The 23,652-nt window shown below is 41.0% G+C and overlaps 1 protein-coding gene across 1 annotated transcript in view; it reads right to left on the bottom strand.

The window, feature by feature from the left end:
* Positions 1 to 23,652, bottom strand: part of KHDRBS3 (KH RNA binding domain containing, signal transduction associated 3) — a 202,254-nt gene that overhangs the window by 49,565 nt on the left and 129,037 nt on the right. Inside the window, exon 6 of the mRNA XM_039527237.1 lies at positions 8,078 to 8,270. Within this exon, the coding sequence (XP_039383171.1) occupies positions 8,078 to 8,270 (193 nt within the window). The remainder of the gene's footprint in view (positions 1 to 8,077; positions 8,271 to 23,652) is intronic.

The following is a 23,652-nucleotide window of genomic DNA, read 5'->3' as shown; positions in this document are numbered from 1 at the left end:
ACCCAGAGAGCACTTCATGCAACTGCAAAACTATTAAGGATGTTGGCCAGAATCTAAGGCGAACTTGAGTCACATCATTAAGGGTGTTAGTGGCCAAAATACACTTAGATCGTAGGCTCTTTATTGCAGATTTCATGTCTCTTTTTTCCACCTCTAGTCTAGTTCACTTTTGATTGGAATGTAGGTAATAAATAAAACTTTTCTTGACTGAGTTAGGGAGAGAAACATAAAGTGTTTTTTCTCCAGCTTTACCTCTGTAAGCCAAAAAATGGCTTATTGAGAAATATAGCAGTGGGCAAGCATTGTAAACTGAGCCATCTTGAGGTCAAAAAACACCCATTACTTCTCTATTCATTTGGACACAGAGGGAAATATTAGACTCAAGAGAAGGATGTGTGTCCATACCATAAATACAGAATATATTTTTTGGGGGCGGAGAACACGAATCCATTTGCTGGAAAAGCTGGATGAGAAGTTAATATGGTTTGAAGGTGGTTGTTATTGTTTTTTAGGCGAATCAATTTAAAAACTGCAAAATAGCACTGGCAGTCATGAGTTTCTATACAAACAGGTGAAGAAGTAAAGCTTTTCCTTGGACTTTACTCACGCAGACATGTTCCCGTCCTTAAAAATCCAACTTTTCTTTGGGCTTACTCAACTTCATGGCCAAAAATAAAAGTTTAATAAGGTAGCCTAAGTCCTCCTGAGAAACTGTATGGGGAGGTTTTAAAAATCCTATTTTCCTGGCCCAAATATCAATTAGTTTACACTCTGAGAAAGGTCAAGAGAGGAGAGACAGGCTAAAGGTATTAGAACCACAGCCTACACATCTGCGACGTCTACTGGGGGACCATGGCAAAAAGTACATTGGATGCCACAGGAAAAACGGTCTATTGAAAAAGTGGGAATCTCCTGCCCAAAGGGTGATCTGAGGAGATGATATTTGGCAGAGTAGGGCCTCCATCATTCTGTAGGCAGCCAGATAGCACATTTAGAACTAACAGAGTATGATATACAAGAGAGAGGGAGTCTGAAATCCTTTACCAGTCCCAAGGTCTAGTTTCTCATACCATTCACTGAATCTATATCTCCTTCTCTGAGGTCTGCCGCTAGGTCTCATGGGCTATTCTGTATGCTGCAATCCCAGAGCACCGAGTCTACAGTACTATTGTAAGAGCTGACATTAAGGGATCTGCTGAAAACTACTGCTGTGGGAGTGGGGGCTGCTCATACTGTGAACAGTGAAGTATGGAGCTAGTAATTGGTAAGCCTTTTTTCATTGGTCTAAACTCATTTTGAGCTGAGAAGCAAAAATGTAAGCCTAAAAACAATTGCAGTTGCTGAACCAACTTCTTGCCACACTACATGCTGTAATAAGACAGGAAGAAGACTGGGGGTTACAGTGTTCATTCACATGGAAAGAGGCAGAACTGGAGGAACAAAGAATCAATGTGATTGAGATAACCTCCTCCTCATGGAAACACAGGTAGGTCAACGTCTTTTCCAGGAGACTAAATTTGAAAATCCTGTACAATAAAAACCTGGTTAGAACTCTGTTGTGATTGAATCAGAAAACTACCAATGTTTGGCTGGCCAATGAGAATGAGGCTAAACAAAACTCCATGAAAACAATGTTCTTATAATAATTTTAATGCAAGTTACTTTAAAATGGGGAATGCTTACATTTACATTAATGGAAACTGCTGAAGACTCAGCAATTCTGAAAATCAGGTCACTTATTTAGGTGCCTAAATATGGACATAGGAACCTAACTTCAGGCACTTAAAAAAATAAACAAACACCTTGGCCCAGAATTGTAAAATAGTTCAAAGGATTTGTAGAAATATTACCTTTTATTTAAAATTAGAAAGGATCCCTAAACCTCTATCTGGTATACTCTCCATCTTAATTAAATTTCCTATTAGGAAACCAAGCTAATTGAAGCATCTTAGAGATTAGTTAACTGCCAGAAATTATGCAATTAGGCACTGCATTAGGAAAATCTGCCATCAGCGCAAACCTTGTCTGAAGGCTAACACAAAAAGCATCAATAAAATAGCCAGACACATAATTAAAGCTCTGTCACTAATTCTCACAGACTGGAAGGAACCCTTAGAACTAATCATTGGCTTCCCAAAGAAAGACTACATTTCAGATAAATTACAACACTCTGACTGTGGATGGCAGGACTTCTGGGATTCTCTGGTTTACAGTGCAGAATTTCCCTACGCTCATGAACCACTGGTTCTAAGTTTAAATTCAAAACCCAATCCGTAATTACCACTTGTCTAAAAACAAAACATTATCTTGAATGTATATCCTGCCCATTTCAACACATATGAGCAGTGATTAAAATAGTCACTTGCCATGCAATCATTATATAAAGTCTTTATATAATTCTTGAAGTCAAATATTTCATTTGGAATAAATCATTTTAAAAATTCTATAAATCAGAACATCAGTAACATTTAAAATCTATTCTCAAAACAATGGCACTTGGGTATAGTCCCTTGCAAATTATTACTGAAGAAGTTTAGAAAATCTTTAAATATTGTGGTAAGGGGCTAATGGCAAAAAAGGTAGTAAAACTCTGAATATTTATAAGAAAAGTAAATTATGGTAAACATGTAAGTTTATTTCTGTAACCACAGTCATTGTTTCAGAGAAAACTAAACGGTATGAAAACGAGTTATAGGTATATTGCTACAAAATATCTATCTTCTGCTTATTGAGAGAAGTCTAGAAAAATATGAAATCATCTCCATTCCATTAGCTACTTATTAGAAATAATTACTGTTTCTTATTATAATGGAATAAAGTCAGTTGACTAAATCACGTGTGCACACAAACACATGCACACACACATAATGTCTTGGTTTTTTGTCAGCCTAATTTGGCCCAATGTTCAGGAGAATATTCTTTTCCTCAATAAACACGCATAAACATCTTTATTAACTGCCTTGGAAAGAGGTTACTCTAACTTACTAATTGAAGCAGTGTTCCAGATAAAGTCTTTTGCCATCCTCCAGTTAAGAAATCATGAACAGGACATGTTTTGATTGTAGTTATAGGAAAGTGCACAGATTGCTTTTCTGTAACACTGTACCTCCTAAAGATGCAAGTCTTAAACAGACTGGAGGCCATATACATCAATAAATCAATTTAATAGTATGAAACCATGTACAACCACTAAGCCAGCACTTAAAACTCAATATTCAAGGCCACCTCTTTGACAGGTAAATTGAAATTATTACTCTCTGACTGAGCCAGTAGAGAGGTCGCACTGAGGTTTATACTACCTGGTAAGGAATCCAAATCGAATCCACTTTTGAGCTTGTCAATCAGTTGCATATTAAGTACACTTAACAGAATACCACTTCTCTATGACTGAATTGTATGTGAAGAAACAGCAGACCATCACAAACAACTAAGATTAGAAATGAAATCCTCATCCACAACCAGCTGCCCTACATTGTGTGTTACAAGGCCCTCACTGGGCTGAAAACAATCTTTGCCTGGAATTTGCTCATATACACACTATTTCATTGTAGATTTCCTTTTTTGAGACAAAACAACTATCTAGAGGAGTTTATAGAATCACAGAAATGTAAGGTTGGAAGGGATCTCAAGAGACCATCTAGTCCAGCCCCCTAGCGCCAAGTGTACCTAGAATGGCGTAGTATTTTGGATAAAATACGCGTTTACTTCAAAATCCATCTCTTTCACCCCTTCTCATAAGCTGTTCAAAAACTCACGAATAACCTGTCTTTTGACCTCCCTGGGTATGTCTACACTGCAATAGAAGACCCACAGGCATGGCCACAGTTGGCCTGGGTTATCTGACTCAGGCTTGCACGGCTCAGGCTAAAGTGTAACAAAATTGTAGCAGGGTGAGAAAGTCTCAGAGTACATCTACACTGAATTTAAAAAAAAATGTAGCACCATATCTCAGAGCCCAGGGTCAGCTGACTTGGGCTAGCAGGGCTTGGGCTGCGGGTCTAAAAATTGCAATGCAGACGTTCAGGCTTGGGCTGGAGCCCGGGCTCTGAGATTCAGAAGGGAGGGTCTTAGAGGATGGGGTCCAGCCCAAGCCTGAACATATACACTGCAATTTTATAGCTCTATACCCTGGACCTCGCAAGCCTGAGTCAGCTGACCTGGGTCCTGACACTCGGTGCCATGGTTTTTTTTAATCATAGGAGAGCCATACCCCGAGGCCTTGCCGCAAAACCAAGAGATACCAGAATTGTCATCCTTGATATTTCTCAGAAAGAAAGCAAACAGAAAAATCCTAAAACTCAATCAAACCTATCAGGCCTCTTTCTGCATCAAGAAGAAAAAGGACATAATGCACTTAAAAAAAATTCTTTGCAAGTTACATAACTGCTTTGAGTAACTGATCTCTTATCCTCTGGTAACGTACACAAGCTCCTTCCCTTAAAAACTGATCCTTTATATAACACATCCTTGAGATAGTGGCAGTTACGCACTGTCCCAGTTCCTAGAAGCTCCTTGAACATCCAAAAGAAATGACCTTCTTCCCATCCACATCTTGTAGATCTCCAACCCCAGGTGATGGTGTGTGTGTGTATTACAAAAAATCTTGTAAGGACTGCAAGAGCACAGCCATCCTCCCTTCCCAGCACAGCTAGTATAATATTCACAATCATCTGTAGCAGTAGACTGTTCATATCTTCACCATAAGGGGTTGGGGCCATCCAGTTCAGCCTACTCTAGGGTGTTACTAACCTTCAATATAAATGAGGACATCCTATTTCTCACCCTTATGCTGCTCCAAATCTATACTATTCCTGATAGGGGAACATATCTGACTTTCCCCACCCACTATTCAGATGCTAGCACTTAACATTAAAAAGGTTGCAGAGCAGTTTTTAAACTAGGAGATGGGGGAAAGCCGACTGCCGCAGAGGAGCATGTGGATCAGACAGAGACTTCTCTTAGAAGAGAGTCTGTTGATAGAGATTATCTAGGCTTTAGTCAGGAGGAGAGGATGGAAGAGGATAATGTAAGGGCCAGATCAGAGGAGACACATTCACATAAAAAAGAATTGGACACGTCAGAAAAGGGCAGACAAATAAACAGTGACAAGTTTTTAAAGTGCTTGTACATAAATGCTAGAAGTCTAAATAATAAGATGGGTGAACTAGAATGCCTCGTGATAAAGGAGGATATTGATATAATAGTCATCAAAGAAACCTGGTGGACTGAGGACAATCAGACACTGCAGGAATTATATCTCATTGCCACAGGCAGTAAGAAGGAACCAAGGGATGACTGGGCCTGCTGTTTTTTATGTCCTGTGCAGGGGCGGCTCTAGAAATTCCGCTGCCCCAAGCAGGGCGGCGCACCGCGCCGCTCGCGCCGCCCTTCCCCGGTCCCGCGGCTGGGGCAGAAGTGGCTGCGGACGGTCCCGTGGCTCTGGTGGAGCATCCGCAGGCATGCCTGCGGGAGCTCCATCCGAGCTGCGGGACCAACGCACCCGCCGCAGTCATGCCTGCGGGAGCTCAAGCAGAGCCGCGGGAAGAGGGGACCCTCCGCAGTCATGCCTGCGGCAGGTCCGCTCGTCCCGGGGCTCCGGTGGACCTCCCGCAGGCATGACTGCGGAAGGTCCGCCGGAGCCAAATGCCGCCCCACGCGCCTGCTTGGCGCGCTGGGGTCTGGAGCCGGCCCAGGTCCTGTGGTGGGGCACCTAGGCCCTAGGCACAGTCCCAACAGATATCGCTGGTCTAAAGAATCTAATCTCACACATGGGGCATATGCACCCAGAAGCAGAATACACGTGGACTATTACTTGAAGATGATGGAGTTAAGGTTAAGTATATAACAGTAAATAAAGGGTAAAACATTACAGGGATGTAATTATCTCAAAAAGAAACATTAGCAATTCAAAGTCAGTAAAATGCACAGTTAAGGAACACCAACCTTTACTTCTATCTGCACTAACACCGAGAGGCAAAAAAAATGATGCATCTTCAATTTAACCTAATATTGGACTACAAACACTAAAATGTACTAATCATAATTGCAACTATATTGCATAGTGTCACTACATGACAGAGTTAAGGCTGTTTGAGCGCCTTAACTGTGCATTTCTATTCCTTAATATGTTTTCATTTCTTTTAAGTTTATTTTTAACGCTGAAGCTCCTGGGTGTGTAAATCATGGTTTTGGCATAACAGAACAGTTCTCTAATGTTTTTACCCTGTAGCTACAGAAATGTAATCAACTGTAACTTCATCACAGCACAGTTTATGTCTGGGAATATATTGTAATGTTAAAAATGAAACAGCAGGCTCTATTGTATAAAATATGGTTTTAAATGGTGTTTCCATTCTAGCGCAAACATTTTCTATTGTAAGACAAATTATATAGTATTGGAGAACATTTCATTTAAAAGTTACTTTGTGTCTTATTCATTTTCTTTGTTATTGTTTTCTAATAATTCTCTTTTCAAAGCTAGGTGTACCTCAGTATACTGACAAGCCTACCAATCATTACCATACTACATGCAGCTACAGATAAAGGCAATAGGTATGTATTAATTAACAAACACCAATTTATTTTCTAACATATATTGCCAACAGCAATGAAGAGTATGCCTTGGGAATAGTTTGTGAGAACAGATTTAATGAGGAACATTTAAAAGACATTATAAGTTACTGAATGCATTGCTCACCTTGACACAATCAACCTTCAGTTAGGTGTTATCAGGTATGGCAACAGGACATGCTTTGTCATATGGGCTAATTAATTATATTAACCTATTAAGAATCCTTTTTGTTGATCATTCAATTGATACTAAACCAATGCCTACATTCAACTCTCTTTCTTTACACAGGCCTAAGAAAATTACAAGAAACTACAGGCACATATTTATGATTATGTGATATAAAGGAAAGTGGGTTTTTTTTTGTGGTGGATGGAGGAAAAGGGGGGCAAGGGTGATATAGACTGAAGATCTAATCCATCAGATATGCTGTTTCTGGCAAAGGAAGACCACATGAGACTCCCACTACAGAGCGGTCACTTGTGAGATATAAAACACTCACATCCTCAGACCAATCTGTAGGCCTGAACTCAGATATCACCTAATATATCATCAGAGTGCAAAAGCTTTTCATAAACAAACAAACACAAAAATCCCTTGACCTATCTACCTTCAAATTTCTGTAATGTCTTTAATACTGAACCCATTTTTATTTGTACAATTAATGGATTAATGAGCTATTTTTTTCAAACCATTAGCTTTGTGTATTTAGTCAAAATTAAGTTTGTTCTTTAACAGTCTTTGCCATGCACCTGTTGAATACTACATTAAAAATAAACTAATTTAGAATATGCCTGAACTCAAACATCTATCTTTTATTTAAAATGTTTAACGCCTATACTGTAAACAAATTAAAACATTATTTTCTCATAGAACATGTGAGACTTACAACTCAGCTTTCAAGAGCCAGAATTCTTTTAAATCTCTCATAAGATTTTTATATTATATTTTGAGCATATGGAAGTTTTTTCAACTGCTTAAACATAACACAACCTGATTCCTATAAATAAGGAAAAAGAAGTATATGGCTGACTGCATGGTTTTTAAACCACTTGCACTGGAACCTAAAATTTAACATTTTTCTTAAACTTATTAAGTAGAACTTCATTAATTCACACTTACAACTAGACAACTGACCCATTACATAGTTTTGAGTGTTATAGGTTAGTAAAACAAGAAAAAAGTGGCTAATTCATTAAAAGAATAACTTTATTCATTTGTCAACTGCAGGTTAGATTTATTTATATCTTAAGGTATGATAGAAAAGTGTAATAGAGTATTTTGTAAAGATACTAAAATTTAAGAATATGATATCCAGTACACTGTTAAATCTTTCTAAAAGTGCTGAGAGACCACCAAATCTGGTGCAGATTTCAGGTGTGGGGTTCAGTAAAGTGCAGATTAAAGATGTTCTACTGAATTCTAAAATGACAGTCACAATCTTCTGTGACTAGAATAATGAAGATTATGCTTGGTGGTACCAACAAGTAGGTGAAAGGTTTCACTTACATATTCTCCATATGTCTCCTGCGCTGGAGGTGGTGGCAGAGGCCGGTAGCCTGCAGGTAGAGGTACTCCTCTTGCTCGGGGGGCTAGAAGTCCACGACCACGACTGACTGGACCTCTACTGGAAGGTACTCCCCTGGGAGCTGGTGCCCCTCTTGGTACACCTGCTGGTGGGGGTGGCACTCCTCCACGGCCCCTATGAACAAGAAGATAATTTTATTAAATACCGTATTCTTACTCTTGGTCTTCCCTCTGCAAGGTTTTTCCCAGTAACTTGTCAATTTTGCACCAGTGATCACTGCTACAGCTCGCTAAGAAGAATGTTTAAAGAATGTTTAAAGAATGTTTCTTTACAAAAGAGCGATTTGGAGTTTGGCATTTGTATTTCACATTTTGATTCAGTTATGCTTAGTATGACAGTACTACCAAAGGCACAAGTTGCATGTAGGTGATTTTTCACTAATGTCTTGTGAAGGTTTCTGCTGGTAGTGTACGTGGAAGCCTCCTAGTGAAATTATAGTAATCAGTCAATTGCACAACAAATTTAACTTGAGATGTGGAAATACCATCCCAAGAAATAAAGGATTATCTTGAAGCTATTATTAGTTACATCATGTCCCTTAGATCCATGCACAGAGAAATCAGACCCATCTCCCTTCAGACCCTGTAAAGACTTAGAATCATAGAATATTAGGGTTGGAAGAGACCTCAGGAGGTCATCTAGTCCAATCCCTTGCTCAAAGCAGGACCAACACCAACTAAATCATCCCAGCCAAGGCTTTGTCAAGCATGGCCTTAAAAACCTCTAAGGATGGTGATTCCAGCACCTACCTAGGTAACCCATTCCAGTGCTTCACCACCCTCCTAGTGGAATAGTGTTTTCTAATATCCACTTCTCTGCATGGTTCATGGAACATGATGAAAGAAGAGACTAGGTGGGGACAGCAGTTGATTTTCTTCCCTTTCTGGCCCTATGGAAACTACATTAAAATATGTAGCCATAGCTGTGCACTTGTACTGTGGTGAGAGCTATAGAAACACATTAAACTTGCAAAACACAGCCACCTACTTGATTATCAGTACTTCAAGCAGGGAGCATATAACATCCCTACTTCAAGAGTTTTATAAGATTGCTATATAAAATTCAGGTGGTGTTCAAGGTGCTGGTTTTAACCTATAAAGCCTTTGGGGTAAGAGAAGTGGTTACATTAGAGAATACACTTGCCCACGTATGTGGTTTATGGTAGTGGTAAGATGTTTGCTGATGTGTGGAGGAGTACAGCTTTGTATTGCTTGGTGGCTTATCTTTTCATTTCCTTGCTTTTGTGATTTAGTGTCTGGGATGTTTTTAATTGTTCAAGTGGAGTGAATGAGGGTGGGGAGAAGTTACCCAGATCTTTGTCACAGAAGTGTAGCTGCTGACACAGAAGCTGCACTTCTGTGGCAAATAAACCCTTCTCCATTGTAGGATAAAATCCAACAGAAAAGCGTAGTTGCTGAAGGTAAAGATGTTATGATGTGCTGGATAAACAATCAATAGGTGTGAAATACAGATAGCAAGTCAATTCTTCAGAAGTACTTAGTCTACACATAAAGCTTTAGTCAAACTCCTTTTCTTACTCTATAGGATTTATATTTGAGGATATGATACAAGAGCAAAAAAAATGAGGAAAAACCTATATAAAAATCTGTATGTCTCTTAAATGTAAAAAAAAAAAAGATAGTGGTTAGCTTACAAACTATTACCTTCTTTGCTTAGTTTGTGTATTAAAATCGATGATGGATGACCTTTGAAATGCTAGCAGAAAGACCTAGACAAACATCTTATTTCTTCCACAGAAAAGATTTAAAATGTGGACTTGGTATTCTGATTCACTCTACTGCCCACATCTTGTAATACATCTAGAGTAACATCAACAAAACAATACACTCCATTCTCTATCAGAGAGATAAATATACTCTGTAATTCATCCAAAAGAAGTAGAGAAGCAAGAGTGACCCTTGCAATTACAACCCGGCTATTAGAGAGAATAGATTCTAGACAAGCCTGACTTGGGCAGAAAGGTTTAGACTCATCTGATATGATATAAAATAAGGAGGGCCAGGCTTGTCTTGTGGATAACATATTGGTGATCTGGGATCTATACACACTTCCTGTGTAACCTTGATTAAACAACAGAACCACTCTGCACCTCACGTTTCTTATCTGTACAATTGTTTTAATATTGCCTTACATCACTGCTGAATATATTAATGTATGAAAAATTGTGGCACTGGCTGAGAAACTTAGAAGTGCAAAGTTTGATCATAATCAGAGTAGATACATATGAAATTACTCATAATAATTCATCAGGATAGCAAAGGGCAAAACATTTTGAACAATACAATGAACAGTATGAGTAACTGGTGTGGCCTGCTGAGTACTTACTGGTCACAAGCTGCTAGCTGAAGCTCCTGCTTTATAGCTGCTTCTACAGGGTTTGCAGTGATGTGTCTGACTACCTGCAGAAGTGGCATTAAAGGAGAAAAAGCAAACCTAGCACTTTCCACTAAAGGATGCAAAGAAAAGGAGAAGAGCTTGAGGTCACCAGCAGGGTCAGTGCCAGGAGATAACAGTAGATATAGAACAAGAGCCAGCTGCAGTGCCAGAGCCAGAAGTTTCCTTAATGATGTAGTTCAGGAGAGAGAAGTAATCAGGGGTGCAAGAGACCAGGCAGATACATGCAGGGAAGTGGAGGTGGTAGATGGGGAGAGGAAAAAAAAACCCTACAGGATTCTTTGATGAGAAAGTAAACTATTTAAAAAGTTTATTAACTGACCAAATTCTACAGTTGTTACAAATGCCTCATCCACCTTGCCTTCCTGATCTGGTGGTCTAGAGCAGACCCCCCAAACCAGGACTTCACTCCTATTTTTAACCCTTTTATCTTTACCCAGAGACTCTCAACTGGTCTGTCACTCATCCCCTTGTGGACCTCATGAGAAGTGTATCTATTCTTTATGTATAATGCAACCACTCCTCCCTTTTCCCCCTTACTGTCCTTTCTGAACTAGCCATACCCCTCTATATAAATACTCCAGTCATGAGACTTATCTCACCAAGTCTCTGCAATGACAATTAAATCATAATTTAGCTTATGTACTAATCCATCAAGTTCTTCCTGTTTATTCCCCATACTCCTTGCATTTGTATATAGGCATCTAAAACATTAATCAGATTCTCCCACTCATTGCCTTCAACCCTATTGTAATCCCCGCCCCCTGCATCTAACCCTCTGTTAAGATAATTTTTTATACTTATCTGTGGGCTTTTGTCACCTACCCCAACTGAACCTCGTTTAAAGTCCTCTTCATTATGTTGGCTAGCTGGTGCGCAAAAATATTCTTCCTCTTCTTGGTGAGGTGGGCCCAATCTCTTCCCAGCAGAACTTCTTCCCAGAACGGCATCCCATGGTCGAAGAAGCATGTCAGCATGCCCTTTGGAGGATTCTCTCCATCCTCCCTACCAATTTTCAATGGGGGTTCTACAGGTCTTTGTCTTTGATCCCCTTCCTCCAACTCTCCCTCTACACCTTTTTTTGGGTAATCTCATCCGCAAACACAAATTCAACTACCATCGCTATGCTGATGACTCACAGATCTAATTCTCTACTCAAAGCCTGTCTCTAAAAACTATCTCTAAAAACACTGTTGACTCATATCCAGTTTCTTGTCCACTGTAATCCCCTCCTTTTCTGCAGAATTGTCACTTAGCAAGAAAAGGACCTGGGGATTACAGTGGATGAGAAACTGGACATGAGTCAACAGTATGCCCTTGTTGCCGAGAAGGCTAACAGCATATCAGGCTGCATTAGTAGGAGCACTGCTAGCAAATCGAGGGAAGTGATTATTCCCCTCTATTCAGCACTGGTGAGGCCACACCTGGAGTATTGAGTCCAGTTTTGGGAAGGATGTGGATGTGGATAAGAAAGAATGTGGATAAACTGGAGAGAGTCCAGTGGAGGGCAATGAAAATGATTAGGGGGCTGGGGCACATGACTTACGAGGAGAGGCTGAGGGAACTTGGCTTATTTAGTCTGTAGAAGAGATGAGTGAGGGGAGATTTGATAGCAACCTTCAACTACTTGAAGGGAGGTTCCAAAGAGGATAGAGCTAGGCTGTTCTTAGTGGTGGCGGATGACAGAACAAGGAGCAATGGTCTCAAGTTTCAGTTGGAGAGGTCTAGGTTGAATATTCGGAAAAACTATTTCACTAGCAGGGTAGTGAAGCACTGGAATGGGGTTACCTAGGGAGGTGGTGGAAAAACCTCCTTACAGGTTTTTAAGGCCCATCTTGACAAAGCCCTTGCTGGAATGATTTAGTTGGGGTTGGTCCTGCTTTGAGCAGGGGTTGGATTAGATGACCTCCTGTGGTCTCTTCCAACCCTAATCTTCTATGATTCTATGAAAACTAAAATCTTGGCCTGTCTCTCTGTTATCTTCTTGCAGAGGCCTAGCCATCAGTTCAAGTTCAATATGGCTAAAACAGAGCTCTTAATCTTCCCTCTCTTTTCCCCTCTGTTTCCTTTCTTGATCACTGTTGAAATACCACCATCGTGCCTGTCAGTCAGGCCCGTAATCTGAATATCATCTTTGACTCAGACCTCTCTCTAGGTCAGCCAACCTGTGGACCTCTTTTCCTGAGGATGTTGTGAAGGCCAAGACTATAACAGGGTTCAAAAAAGAACTAGATAAATTCATGGAGGATAGTCCCATCAATGGCTGTTGGCCAGGATGGGCAGGGATGGTGTCTCTAGCCTCTATAACGAGAAGTCCTTGTGGCACCTTAAAGATTAACAAATTTATCTGGGCATAAGTTTCCATGGGCTAAAACCCACTTCATCAGATGCATGAAGTGGAAAATATAGCAGGGAGGTATAAATACACAGCATATGAAAAGATGGGAGTTGCCTTACCAAGTGGGGAGGTGTCAGTGCTAATGAGCCAATTCATTTAAGGTGGAAGTCGGCTATTCTCAACAGTTGACAAGAAGGGATGGAAATCACGTTGGTAGTGCTAATGAGGCCAATGTAAACAAGGTGGACCATTTCAAACAGTTGACAAGAAGGTGTCAGTATCAGCAGGGGGAAATTAGTTTTTGTAGTGACCCATCCACTCTCAGTCTTCATTCAGGCCTAATTTGATGATGTCTAGTTTTAAATTAATTACAGATCTGCAGTTTCTCACTGGAGTCTGTTTTTGAAGTTTTTGTTGTTGAAGAATTGCCACTTTTAAGTCGGTTATTGAGTGTCCAGAGAGATTGAAGTGTTCTCCAACTGGATACTGAATGTTATAATTCCTGATGTCAGATTTGTGTTCATTTATTCTTTTGCATAGAGACTGTCCAGTTTGGCCAATGTACATGGCAGAGGAGCATTGGGAACGGGCAATGGGGGATGGACCACTCAATGATTACCTGTTCTGTTCATTCCCTCTGGGGCACCTGGCATTGGCAACTGTCAGAAGACAGGATACTGGGCCAGAGGGACCTTTGGTCTGACCAAGTATGACTGTTCTTATGTTCTTCACATCTAGACTATATCTCAATTTTGCAGATGGCTTCTGCATAACATCTCTAAGATACAAATTTTCCTATCCACCCACACACTTTAAATTCTTGTCCAGGCTCTCATCACCTCACATCTTGATTATTTTAACATCATTTTCTCTGGCTGTGACAAATGTAATCTTGCTCCACTCACATCAATTCAGTATCCTGCTGCAGAGATCATTCTCCTATCCATCTCTTTGACCATGGGCAAACCTCTCTTTGCATCCCTTCATCAGCTTCCTCTTCTTTCTCTCTTTAAACAAACTGCTTGTCTTCACTTTCAAGGCCCTTCAAGGCCTAATCCAACCATATCTATCATGTCTCATTCACTATCAAAACCTTGCATCCGACGAAGTGGGTATTCACCCACGAAAGCTCATGCTCCAAAATGTCTGTTAGTCTATAAGGTGCCACAGGACTCTTTGCTGCTTTTATCAAAACCTTGACTCTTACCTCTGATCAGCCTATGACATAGGTTTCCACTGCCTCCTTATTAATTTTTCAAAAAAGCTGTGTTGTGCTTTCTCTGATTCCACCCCACACCTTTGGGAAGAACTCCTAGTCTAGTGACTCTCAACCTTTCCAGACTACCGTACCCCTTTCAGGAGTCTGATTTGTCTTGTGAACCCCCAAATTTCACCTCACTTAAAAAGGACTTGCTTACAAAATCAGACATAAAAATACAAAAGTGTCACAGAACACTATTACTGAAAAATTGCTTACTTTCTCATTTTTACTTTATAATTGTAAAATACATCAATTGGAATATAAATATTTCATTTACATTTCAGTGTATAGTATATAGAGCAGTATAAACAAATCACTATCTGTATGAAATTTTAGTTTGTACTGACTTCGCTAGTGCTTTTTATGTAGCCTGTTGTAAAACTAGGCAAATATCTAGATGAGTTGATGTACTCCTTGGAAGACCTCTGTGTACCCCCAGGGGTTCACATACCCGTGGTTGAGAATCACTGTCCTAGTAAACACCTGCAGAGATACCTCATTATCCTCCTTCAAATTCTCCTTTGCCATGAGGCCTACAAAAATTTGTACAACTGTTAAACTACTGCTATCACTGCTTATCATACTGACCAATACTGTCTCATTGTTACCTTGTATTCCCATCTATCTGTCTATATCCATCTGTTGTCTCTTGTCTTAGATTGTAAACTCTTTGGGGTAGGAACCATCATTTTTGTTCTGTGCTTGTATAGCACTTAGCACAATGGGGTCCTGGTCAATGACCCCATTATTATTTGTCTAGTAATTCAACAAATAATAATATTTGTATAATCCTCATCATTCTAGTACCTGAGCACTTCATAATCATTAATGGATTTCTATCTTCACAACATCCCACTGGAAGAAGAGAAGTCCTTTTCCCTAAGCGACTTGCCCAAAGTCACACAAAGCTTGCGTTAGGTGTTGGGGGGAAACCCAGACTTGAGTCTCAGCACAGCACCCTGTCAATTAAACCATCCTTCCTACTGAATGCAATTATAGAAGCTACCTTTAGGAAGGATTTGAAAAATGTACTCAATACATGGTAACTTGTAAACTAGAGCTGCTTCCCCAGTCCACTCCAGACAATGCTTACCCCTCCTGATTCTGGGGTCTGGTTCAATGACAATAAAACTACTGACTCCCTAGAAAGTAGCACTCCTGGAATATCTGGTTTAAGCAAATCTCAAACAGAAAAAAAAATCAGACACTTACGCAGAACAACCCTGATGTCCAAGCCTTCTCCTCAGGCATGGTTAACCACTGAGTTTCAGATTCTCCATAAGCACCTACAACAGGTCTGGCTCTTCCCCTTACTGGAAAGATCCACCAGCAACCCCTTTCGTTCTCCATGTGTTCTCCGTAGAAAGGCCCACAAGCAGCTACTACTCCCTTCATGCCAGAGCAAAGTTGAACCCTGAACCTCACTTAAAAGTGCCAGCATGCCTTATGACATATCTAAAATGAAATACATCTGTTTCACCTCTTCCCTGGTACACCAAGTCTTTTGCAATTAAACAGAGAAACAGCCATGTAGTTTTTAATATGAACTGTATTTTATTGGTATGTTTTTTGAAAATTTATCAAATAGCAGTTGATTGACAATGTAATTAATACTAGATCTGACTGAACAACAGAGATAAATATCTGGTAAATGTATTCAATGCATTTCAAAAGTTGTAGAACAACATAATTGCCAAATAGTATCTAACTATGAATTAAATAACTCAGACGTTATTCAAATACCAGAGAAAAAATCATTTACATTTTTGCTGAATATTATTTGACAAGCCCTATTACATTTCTTTTGATTTTGTTATACCTGCCCTTTCTTCTTAGCTTCATCTCCAGTCTGCACGTGATCATAGCTATTCATGGACCTACACACTGGGGCTGTACATTTTACCAGATACTTAATAGCCAAGACCAATTCTAGGCATGGGCAAGCAAAGCAGTCATCCTGGGTGCCTTCTTCCAAGTGGCACTGTACTGCTCAGCTGTTTTTCTTTTGTTTTCTGGGAGCTGGTGCCATACTGATTAGCCAGCTTACCCCCTCCCCTCGGCCATTCAATGGAGGGAACACAAGGTCAACGTGAAAACATCTTCTGTCCTGGCTTGCAAAATGGCTAGGGCCACTCCTGAGGAGAACTAAACCTAACAGTCACAGACTTATATGAATGACGAGAGAACCCTCACAGTCCAGTGGCAATGCAATCGCTAGAACAGGGAGTGTGCTGTATTTGCTATGAAGGTGCTGTCCCTAGACTGCTCATGAGCACATTCTTTAATACCAACCTCCAGGAATTTGATAAACTTGAAGAAGTCCACTAGAGACTTGTGGCTAAGAAGCAGCATTCCGTCTTTTGCTCTTCTAGAACTTCCCAGTGGCAGCAAGGAAAGTTCTCCATTACTGGGATCTCCATTATTCTACTTCTTCCATTTCTGAGCAGTGAATCACCTCCTTTAGTATAGGTGCAGCCTGTCTCCTCAGTATGCTCAGCTAGCTCTGCAGGCTCCACTCCCGCCCTACTCCCTTTGTCATGCTCTACAACCCCTGGGAGCACACAAAGGGTAAGACCCCTGCGGCCTCTTGAATTCAAGGACTATGTGATTGTTGCCAAAAGTTTTCAATAAAAAGTTACATTTTAAAACTATAATGTTGAATGTCCATTAAGAAGAATATTAGAAGCTAATATACTGAATATTTGTCCGTTATTTTTTTAAAATAAAAACAGAAAATATGTTATAGTGGTAATCCCATTTGCAAATAGCCATAAAATAATGTCAGGAAGGTAAATTAACCATGTTAGAATAAGGTACATTTTATTTGGAATTAGTATGCAAATACCACTAATGAGTCTCTGGAAATACATACTTAATTTCAACAACTGCAATTATCATCAATAACTATTTATTTGTTCTCTAACTGAAGCTGATAGTTGATCAACTCTCAAGTGTATGAATTACAGTAGAAAAAACCTAAATTAAATTCTCACAAATAAAATTAGAACACTTTACCAGAAATATAAGATGTTTTCTACATATTTGTTATTTACTCTAATGCTGAGGATATTTGCCTGAATTTATTTAAATACATCTCCTATTATCTAAAGAGACAAGAAAAACCTAAAAAGTAGGGCTGTTGATTAACCGCAGTCAACTCACACGATTAACTCAAAAAAAGTAATAGAGATAAAAAAAATAATCGCTGTTAATCACAGTTTTAATCGCACTGTGCTATAGAATACCAATTGAAATTTATAAAATATTTTTGGATTTTTTTTTACATTTTCAAGTATATTGGTTTATATTACAACACAGAATACAAAGTGTATAGTACTCACGATCATTTTTACAGTGTAAATATTTATAACAAAAAAAATAAAAAGAAATAGTATTTTTCAGTTCACCTCATACAAGTACCATAGGTTCAATCTCTTTATCGTGAAAGTGTAACTTACAAATGTAATTATTTTTGTTACATAACTGCACTCAAAAACAAAACAATATAAAACTTTAGAGTCTACAAGTCCACTTAGTCCTGCTTCTTGTTCAGCCAATCGCTAAGACAAAGAAGTTTGTTTACATTTACATGAGATAATGTTGCCCGCTTCTTATTTACGTCATCAGAAAGTGAGAAAAGGCGTTTGCATGGCACTTGTGTAGCCGGCGTTGCAAGATATTCACGTGCCAGATATGCTAAACATTCGTATACCCCTCCATGCTTCGGCCACCATTTCAGAGGTGCTTCCATGCTGACGATGCTCGTTAAAAAATTGTGTAAATTAAATTTTTTACCGTACTCCTTGGGGGAGAATGGTATGTTTCCTGCTCTGTTTTACCCACATTCTGCCACATATTTCGTATTATAGCAGTCTCGGATGATGACCCAGCACATGTTGCTTGTTTTAAGAACATTTTCTCTGCAGATTTGACAAAATGCAAAGAAGGTACCAATGTGAGATTTCTAAAGACAGCTACAGTACTCGACCCAAGGTTTAAGACTCTGAAGTGCCTTCCAAAATCTGAGAGGGATGAGGCGTGGAGCATGCTTTCAGAAGTCTAAAAAGAGCAATGCTCCGATGTGGAAACTACAGAACCCGAACCACCAAAAAAGAAAATGAACCTTCTGCTGGTAGGCTCTAAAGTTTTACATTGTTTTATTTTTGAATGCAGTTGTTTTTTGTACATAATTTTACATGTGTAAGTTCAACTTTCATGGTAAAGTGATTGCATTACAATACTTGTATAAGGTGAATTTAAAAATATTATTTCTTGTTTTTTACAGTGCAAATAATTGTAATAAAAATAAATATAAAGTGAGTACTGTACACTTAGTATTTGGTGTTGTAATTGAAATCTATATATTTGAAAATGTAGAAAACATCCAAAAATATTTAAACAATGGTATTCTATTATTGTTTAACAACATGATTAATCACGATTAATGTATTTAATTGCTTGAGTCTTACCAAAAAGGCATTTCAGATTTCAGCATAGTATATTTGTCACTGAATAAAAATTACAGAACATTAGTATTACATGTCTGTATTACTCCTGAAAGCACTGTTAATGCTGAAATGTCATCCTTAGCTTTTGTACCGAGCTATTGCAGTACCTTACATCTGATCATATACTGTTCTAAGAGTCTTGTAATTACTAATCACAACATGAGTCCAATAGGTTTACCTAATTTTCCTTAGTTCTGCGAATTCAACCAGACCTTCAACATTACTTTTAAAAGGTTTTTCTTTATGTTTGTGGTTGTTTAACTATTAGGTTGACCCAGTGGTACAACTTTTAGAGGCTGACTAAAAAATGACTCCTCTTAAACTCATCTTAGGATGAATGTTGTATTTTTAAGGGGTTTTATTTCCTTGGGATATGTTTTTTAGTTACTGACTGAAGTTTAAAGGCAAATTTTATTAAAGTTCACTGTCTTCTTTATAAAAGCAGCAAAGAGTCCTGTGGCACCTTATAGACTATCAGACATAAGTTCGTCTATAAGGTGCTACAGGACTCTTTGCTGCTTTTACAGATCCAGACTAACACGGCTACCCCTCTGATACTTGTCTTCTCTATTTAATTTGCACTCAGGAACGAGGAGGTTACTTACCTGTAACTAGAGGTTTTTTGAGATGTGTGGTCCCTATCCATATTCCACTGACTGTTTTACGCATGCACATGATGCATCCGAAGTTGGAGATTTTGAAAGTAATACTGTCTGTTAGTCTACGCATGCGCCCTTGGCTCACCTCAGGGTTTCGACCGAGGTGATAAAGGGCGGGGCGGACCAACAGTGTCTCAAGTTCCTTCGCCACTGCAAATCCAACAGACCTGCAGCAGAGAGGAAGGAGGGCAGGAAGTGGAATACAGATAGGGACCACATAGCTTGAAGAACCTCCAATTACAGGTGGGTAACCACCTCTTATTATCTGAGTGATGTATTCCACTGAAGGTGATTAACAGGCAGTACCTCAGTAGAGAGAGGGTACGAGGATGAAGATGGAATGGTTGAGCAGAGGACTGTTGTGCTGAAGGAGGCACCCACTACTGAGACATAATGCATAGCAAAGGTATGCACTGAACTCCATGTGGCCACTCTACATATGTCCCAGAGTGGCACATCATGGAGGAAGGCGATGGTCCAAGCCTAGGCTCTTGTAGAATGGGTCCACACCCAGAGGGTTACAGCAATCCCTATAACTGATGGAGTGTAAAATGCATCCTGAAATCCACTTGGAGAGTCTCTGTGTAGAGATTGCCTAACCTATAACTCTTTCAGCTACTACAACAAACAGTCGAGGAGATTTCCTGATCAGTCGCAGGTAGAAGGACAAGGCCCGATGGACACTGAGGGAGTGGAGTCGTCGTTCCTATTCTGAGGCATCTGGCTTTGGAAAGAAAGCAGGTAAGTGAATGGGCTGATTGAGATCATACTGGGAGACAACCTTTGGCAGAAATTTGAGATGCAGGTGCAAGGAGACTATCTTTATGGAAAGTGGTGAAAGAAAGGTCCACCATCATGGCCCCAGGTTCACCTACCCTTCTCTCCGAAGTGACAACAAAAAGGAAGGTGACTTTCATTGAAAAGAGGGACAGAGAGCACAAAGTCAAGCTTGAATGATGGATTTTGTTAATGCTGAGAGAAAAAGATAGCGGTCTCACTGGGGAGCGATGGGTCAACGGGTGGAAAGGTTCTGATGAGGCCTTTCCAAAACCTAGCAATCAGTGTATGTGTAAAGACAGAATGTCCTTCTGGGGAGGAGGGAGGTGGAAGGTGCTAATTGTTGCCAGCTGCACCTTAAGAGAGTACAGGACTAGAACCGATGTCTTCAAAGACAGGAGGTAGTCTTAAAGGAGGAGAATCTCCATTGCTTCTGGAGAAAACTCCTTCTGTTGGACCCAGGAGACTAAGTGTTTCCATTTGGCCCAGTAGGAACGCCTTTTGGACTCTTTCCCGGTGCTCAAGAGATTGTTTTGTACATCTGACAAACATGCCTGTTCTAGAGAAGATGCCCATCCAAATACCATGCTCTGAAGTGAAGCATCTGGGCTTTGGGATAGATCCTGCCATTGTGCTGCATCAGTAGCTTGTGGAAAGTAGGGATGGGAATTGGGGGATGGGTGGGACATACAGAGGAGTTTGGGAAACCAGAACTTTCTGGGCCAGCAGGGGGCAATCAGGATGACTGTTGCTCTTGTGGAGTACTCAAAGCAGGACTGGAAGAGGATGACATCACATCCAAAAGGACACTAATAGTTCTGACCTGGACCATGCGGCACTGAGAAGGAACTGGAGACACAGTCGGTCCGTCCCACCCTTTATGACCTCAGGTGAAACCATGAAATGAGCCAAGGGTGCATGCATGGATCAACAGTCACTACTACTTTCAAAATCTCCAGTTCTGTGTGCATGTGTAAACCCTCAGTGGAATACAATAAAGACCATCACATGAAGAAGAACATGTTCTTAAATAAAACCATATAAGCTGGATACAGGATTGTCATTTAACACCCATCACACTGCATCATATGTGAAAGTGTGACATATAGGAAGAAACTAGCATCTTCATTATTATCTTAATTGAAAAGAAACCTCTTCTGGGAACCATTTTTCCAGGATCCTTATTCTTTACATATTATTTCTTGATTATATTTCCTATTTTCTTTTACTAGATTTGAAGGATAATGAAAAAATGGGAAAAAGTATTACTTTCAAAATTGGTTTGAAGGTCACAGACTAGTTCTTCTCATTTATACAATTCAGTAACTTTTTAAACTGATATCATCATTAAACATATTAAAGAGGAAGAGTGGGATTTTTTGTACAAAATATTGAAAGACGGCTACAATATGGATTCTAAGTAGTATTCAAAGTACAAAGTATTCAAGTACTATTAATTATACGAACAATAGAAAGCAAAAAGATCCCTATTTGGATACAGACACAAAAAGAAGGAATAGTACTATATAAAGACTCAGGCCTTGTCTACACTACAAGACTATTTCGAATCTACTTAAGTCGAATTTGTGGATTCGACCTTATGAAGTCGAATTTGTGTATCCACACTAAATACACTAATTCTGACTCCATATTATTATTAGGGCCGGGCGCGACTCGTGCGGTGCACTGGAAGAAGCTATCCCCATCCCCCATGATCCCCCCTGCCCCTTGGAATGCTGTGTAGAGCTGCTGCCTGCCTGGGGGAAAAAAAAAGTCGAGCGGTTTTGGGATACTGTCGTCATTGACGAATCACCCTCCCCCCTCCCTCCCAGAAGCAATCGAAATCGCGATCGGCCTGGGTCGGTTACAGCCGCCGCCCACCCGCCACTGCACGCAGCATGGCATGGAGAGATCATCTCGCTGTACTTATGGCGTTGTCACTCTCTCTCGCACCTTACCCTCCACCTCCACCTCTTCAGTCAGATGCTGAGAAGAAGGCGAGGCAGCATGGTGAGGTGAGAGAGGAGAGAGAAGCCCTCTCCAGAAGGCACGCTGAGCGCGCTGGAGATGTGGTGCAAAATGGGTCAAGGGTGGGGTGTGGGGCAGCGATTCTGGGGGAAACAAGCAAGCGACTGGACTGGACTGCTGCAGGCTGGGGAGGCAGGAGGAAACAGTAATTTCAGGATGCGTAAGATCACTCCTTGCACTGTGTGACTGACTTGTCCCTCCCCCCCTGCCGCCGCCCACACGGATGCGAGCAGCCCTGCCTGGCAGCAGCAGCAGTGCAAGTGTGCTCTGGGGAAACCCGCCACCAGAGAGCCCCCCCACGGCTACCAGACACCACTTTGGCGCGCACCACGCTTGGGGGGGGCTGCTGGGGCCGTGGGTGATGCACAAATCGTGAGCAAAAACTCTCAAAGGTCTCGACTCTCAACAGGTGGCTCGTCGCAAACGTGATGGTCGTCCCGTGGATGGCCTTGGCTGATGGGGCTCTGTGGTGATGGGCCTCACCTATCCACACTCCACCCCCTGGGCAGCACCAGCCCAGCCAGCCATTTAGGCTACTTTTCTGAGGTTTTCAATTTTGCTGGTGCTGGAAGTTGACCCAACATCTTCGGGGGGTGGCCTCAACATCGTGGCGGGTGGCCGGTGGCGCGTGGTCTCAAACGCTCAGGCACTCGAGTTCCTTCCCTCTTCCCGGAATAACGGTTGGTCTTGGATGTGCAGATGCCTACAGTGGGTGGGCAGTGCCCCGGCCTGATCCTCGGGGACTGCCCCCTCCTAATAAGCCTGGCTCATGAAGAGAAAAGGAACTCTTGCTTCTGAGTGTGAGCAACTCTTCGAGAATGGCGCCCAGACAGAGAATGGTCATGGAGTGTGCTTCGGACGCTCCTCAAGGAGATGGGGGAGCTTACTCACTCTTATCGGACATCAGCGAAAAGAATATCCTAGCTGTGTGCTTGCTGTGTGTGTGCTCTTTGAGGTGGAGGGAGCAGGAGGCTTTGGCCCTATGGGAGGTTGAGGCAAAGTCAGCCAGCCTGCCTGTTCGAGATCAGAGACACCCCCAGCGGGAAGCGCTCAGCAGCCGAGGCTGTGAAAGCTATGGCTTGTGCTAGCTAGTTTCCTTCAAGAGAGCATGTCTTGATGACTGTGACTGTTGATTTGAGAGAGCCTGATCATGTGTGTGTGTGTTATGTGTCGAGTGAGTTCTGAGCTCACAAACAACTCTCTTCTTCCCCCTTTTCCTTCAAAAATTTAAAATCAAAATTAATTGAACAGTAATTAATAATCAATCTTTCGTTGACTTTGCATGGCTGTTCCTGGGTTGATGTACAGAAACATGTGAGCTGGCTTCTGGTGTACAGTTGTCACAGGTGCTTGTTCAATCATACACCACAGCTACACTGCTCCGTGGCAGGGTGGGTTGGGGTGGGGTCTGTGGTTTGGGTGGGGTGGTAGGGTGGGTGGGTGGTTTGCAGGAAGGGGTGGGGGGGGGGGAGGGTGGGTTTGGGCGTGGGGGTGGGTGGGGGCTGTGGGC

The sequence above is a fragment of the Mauremys reevesii genome, linkage group 2 (genome assembly GCF_016161935.1).
Source record: "Mauremys reevesii isolate NIE-2019 linkage group 2, ASM1616193v1, whole genome shotgun sequence".
Lineage (NCBI taxonomy): Eukaryota > Metazoa > Chordata > Testudines > Geoemydidae > Mauremys > Mauremys reevesii.
This window is presented reverse-complemented; position numbering and strand designations above follow the sequence as displayed.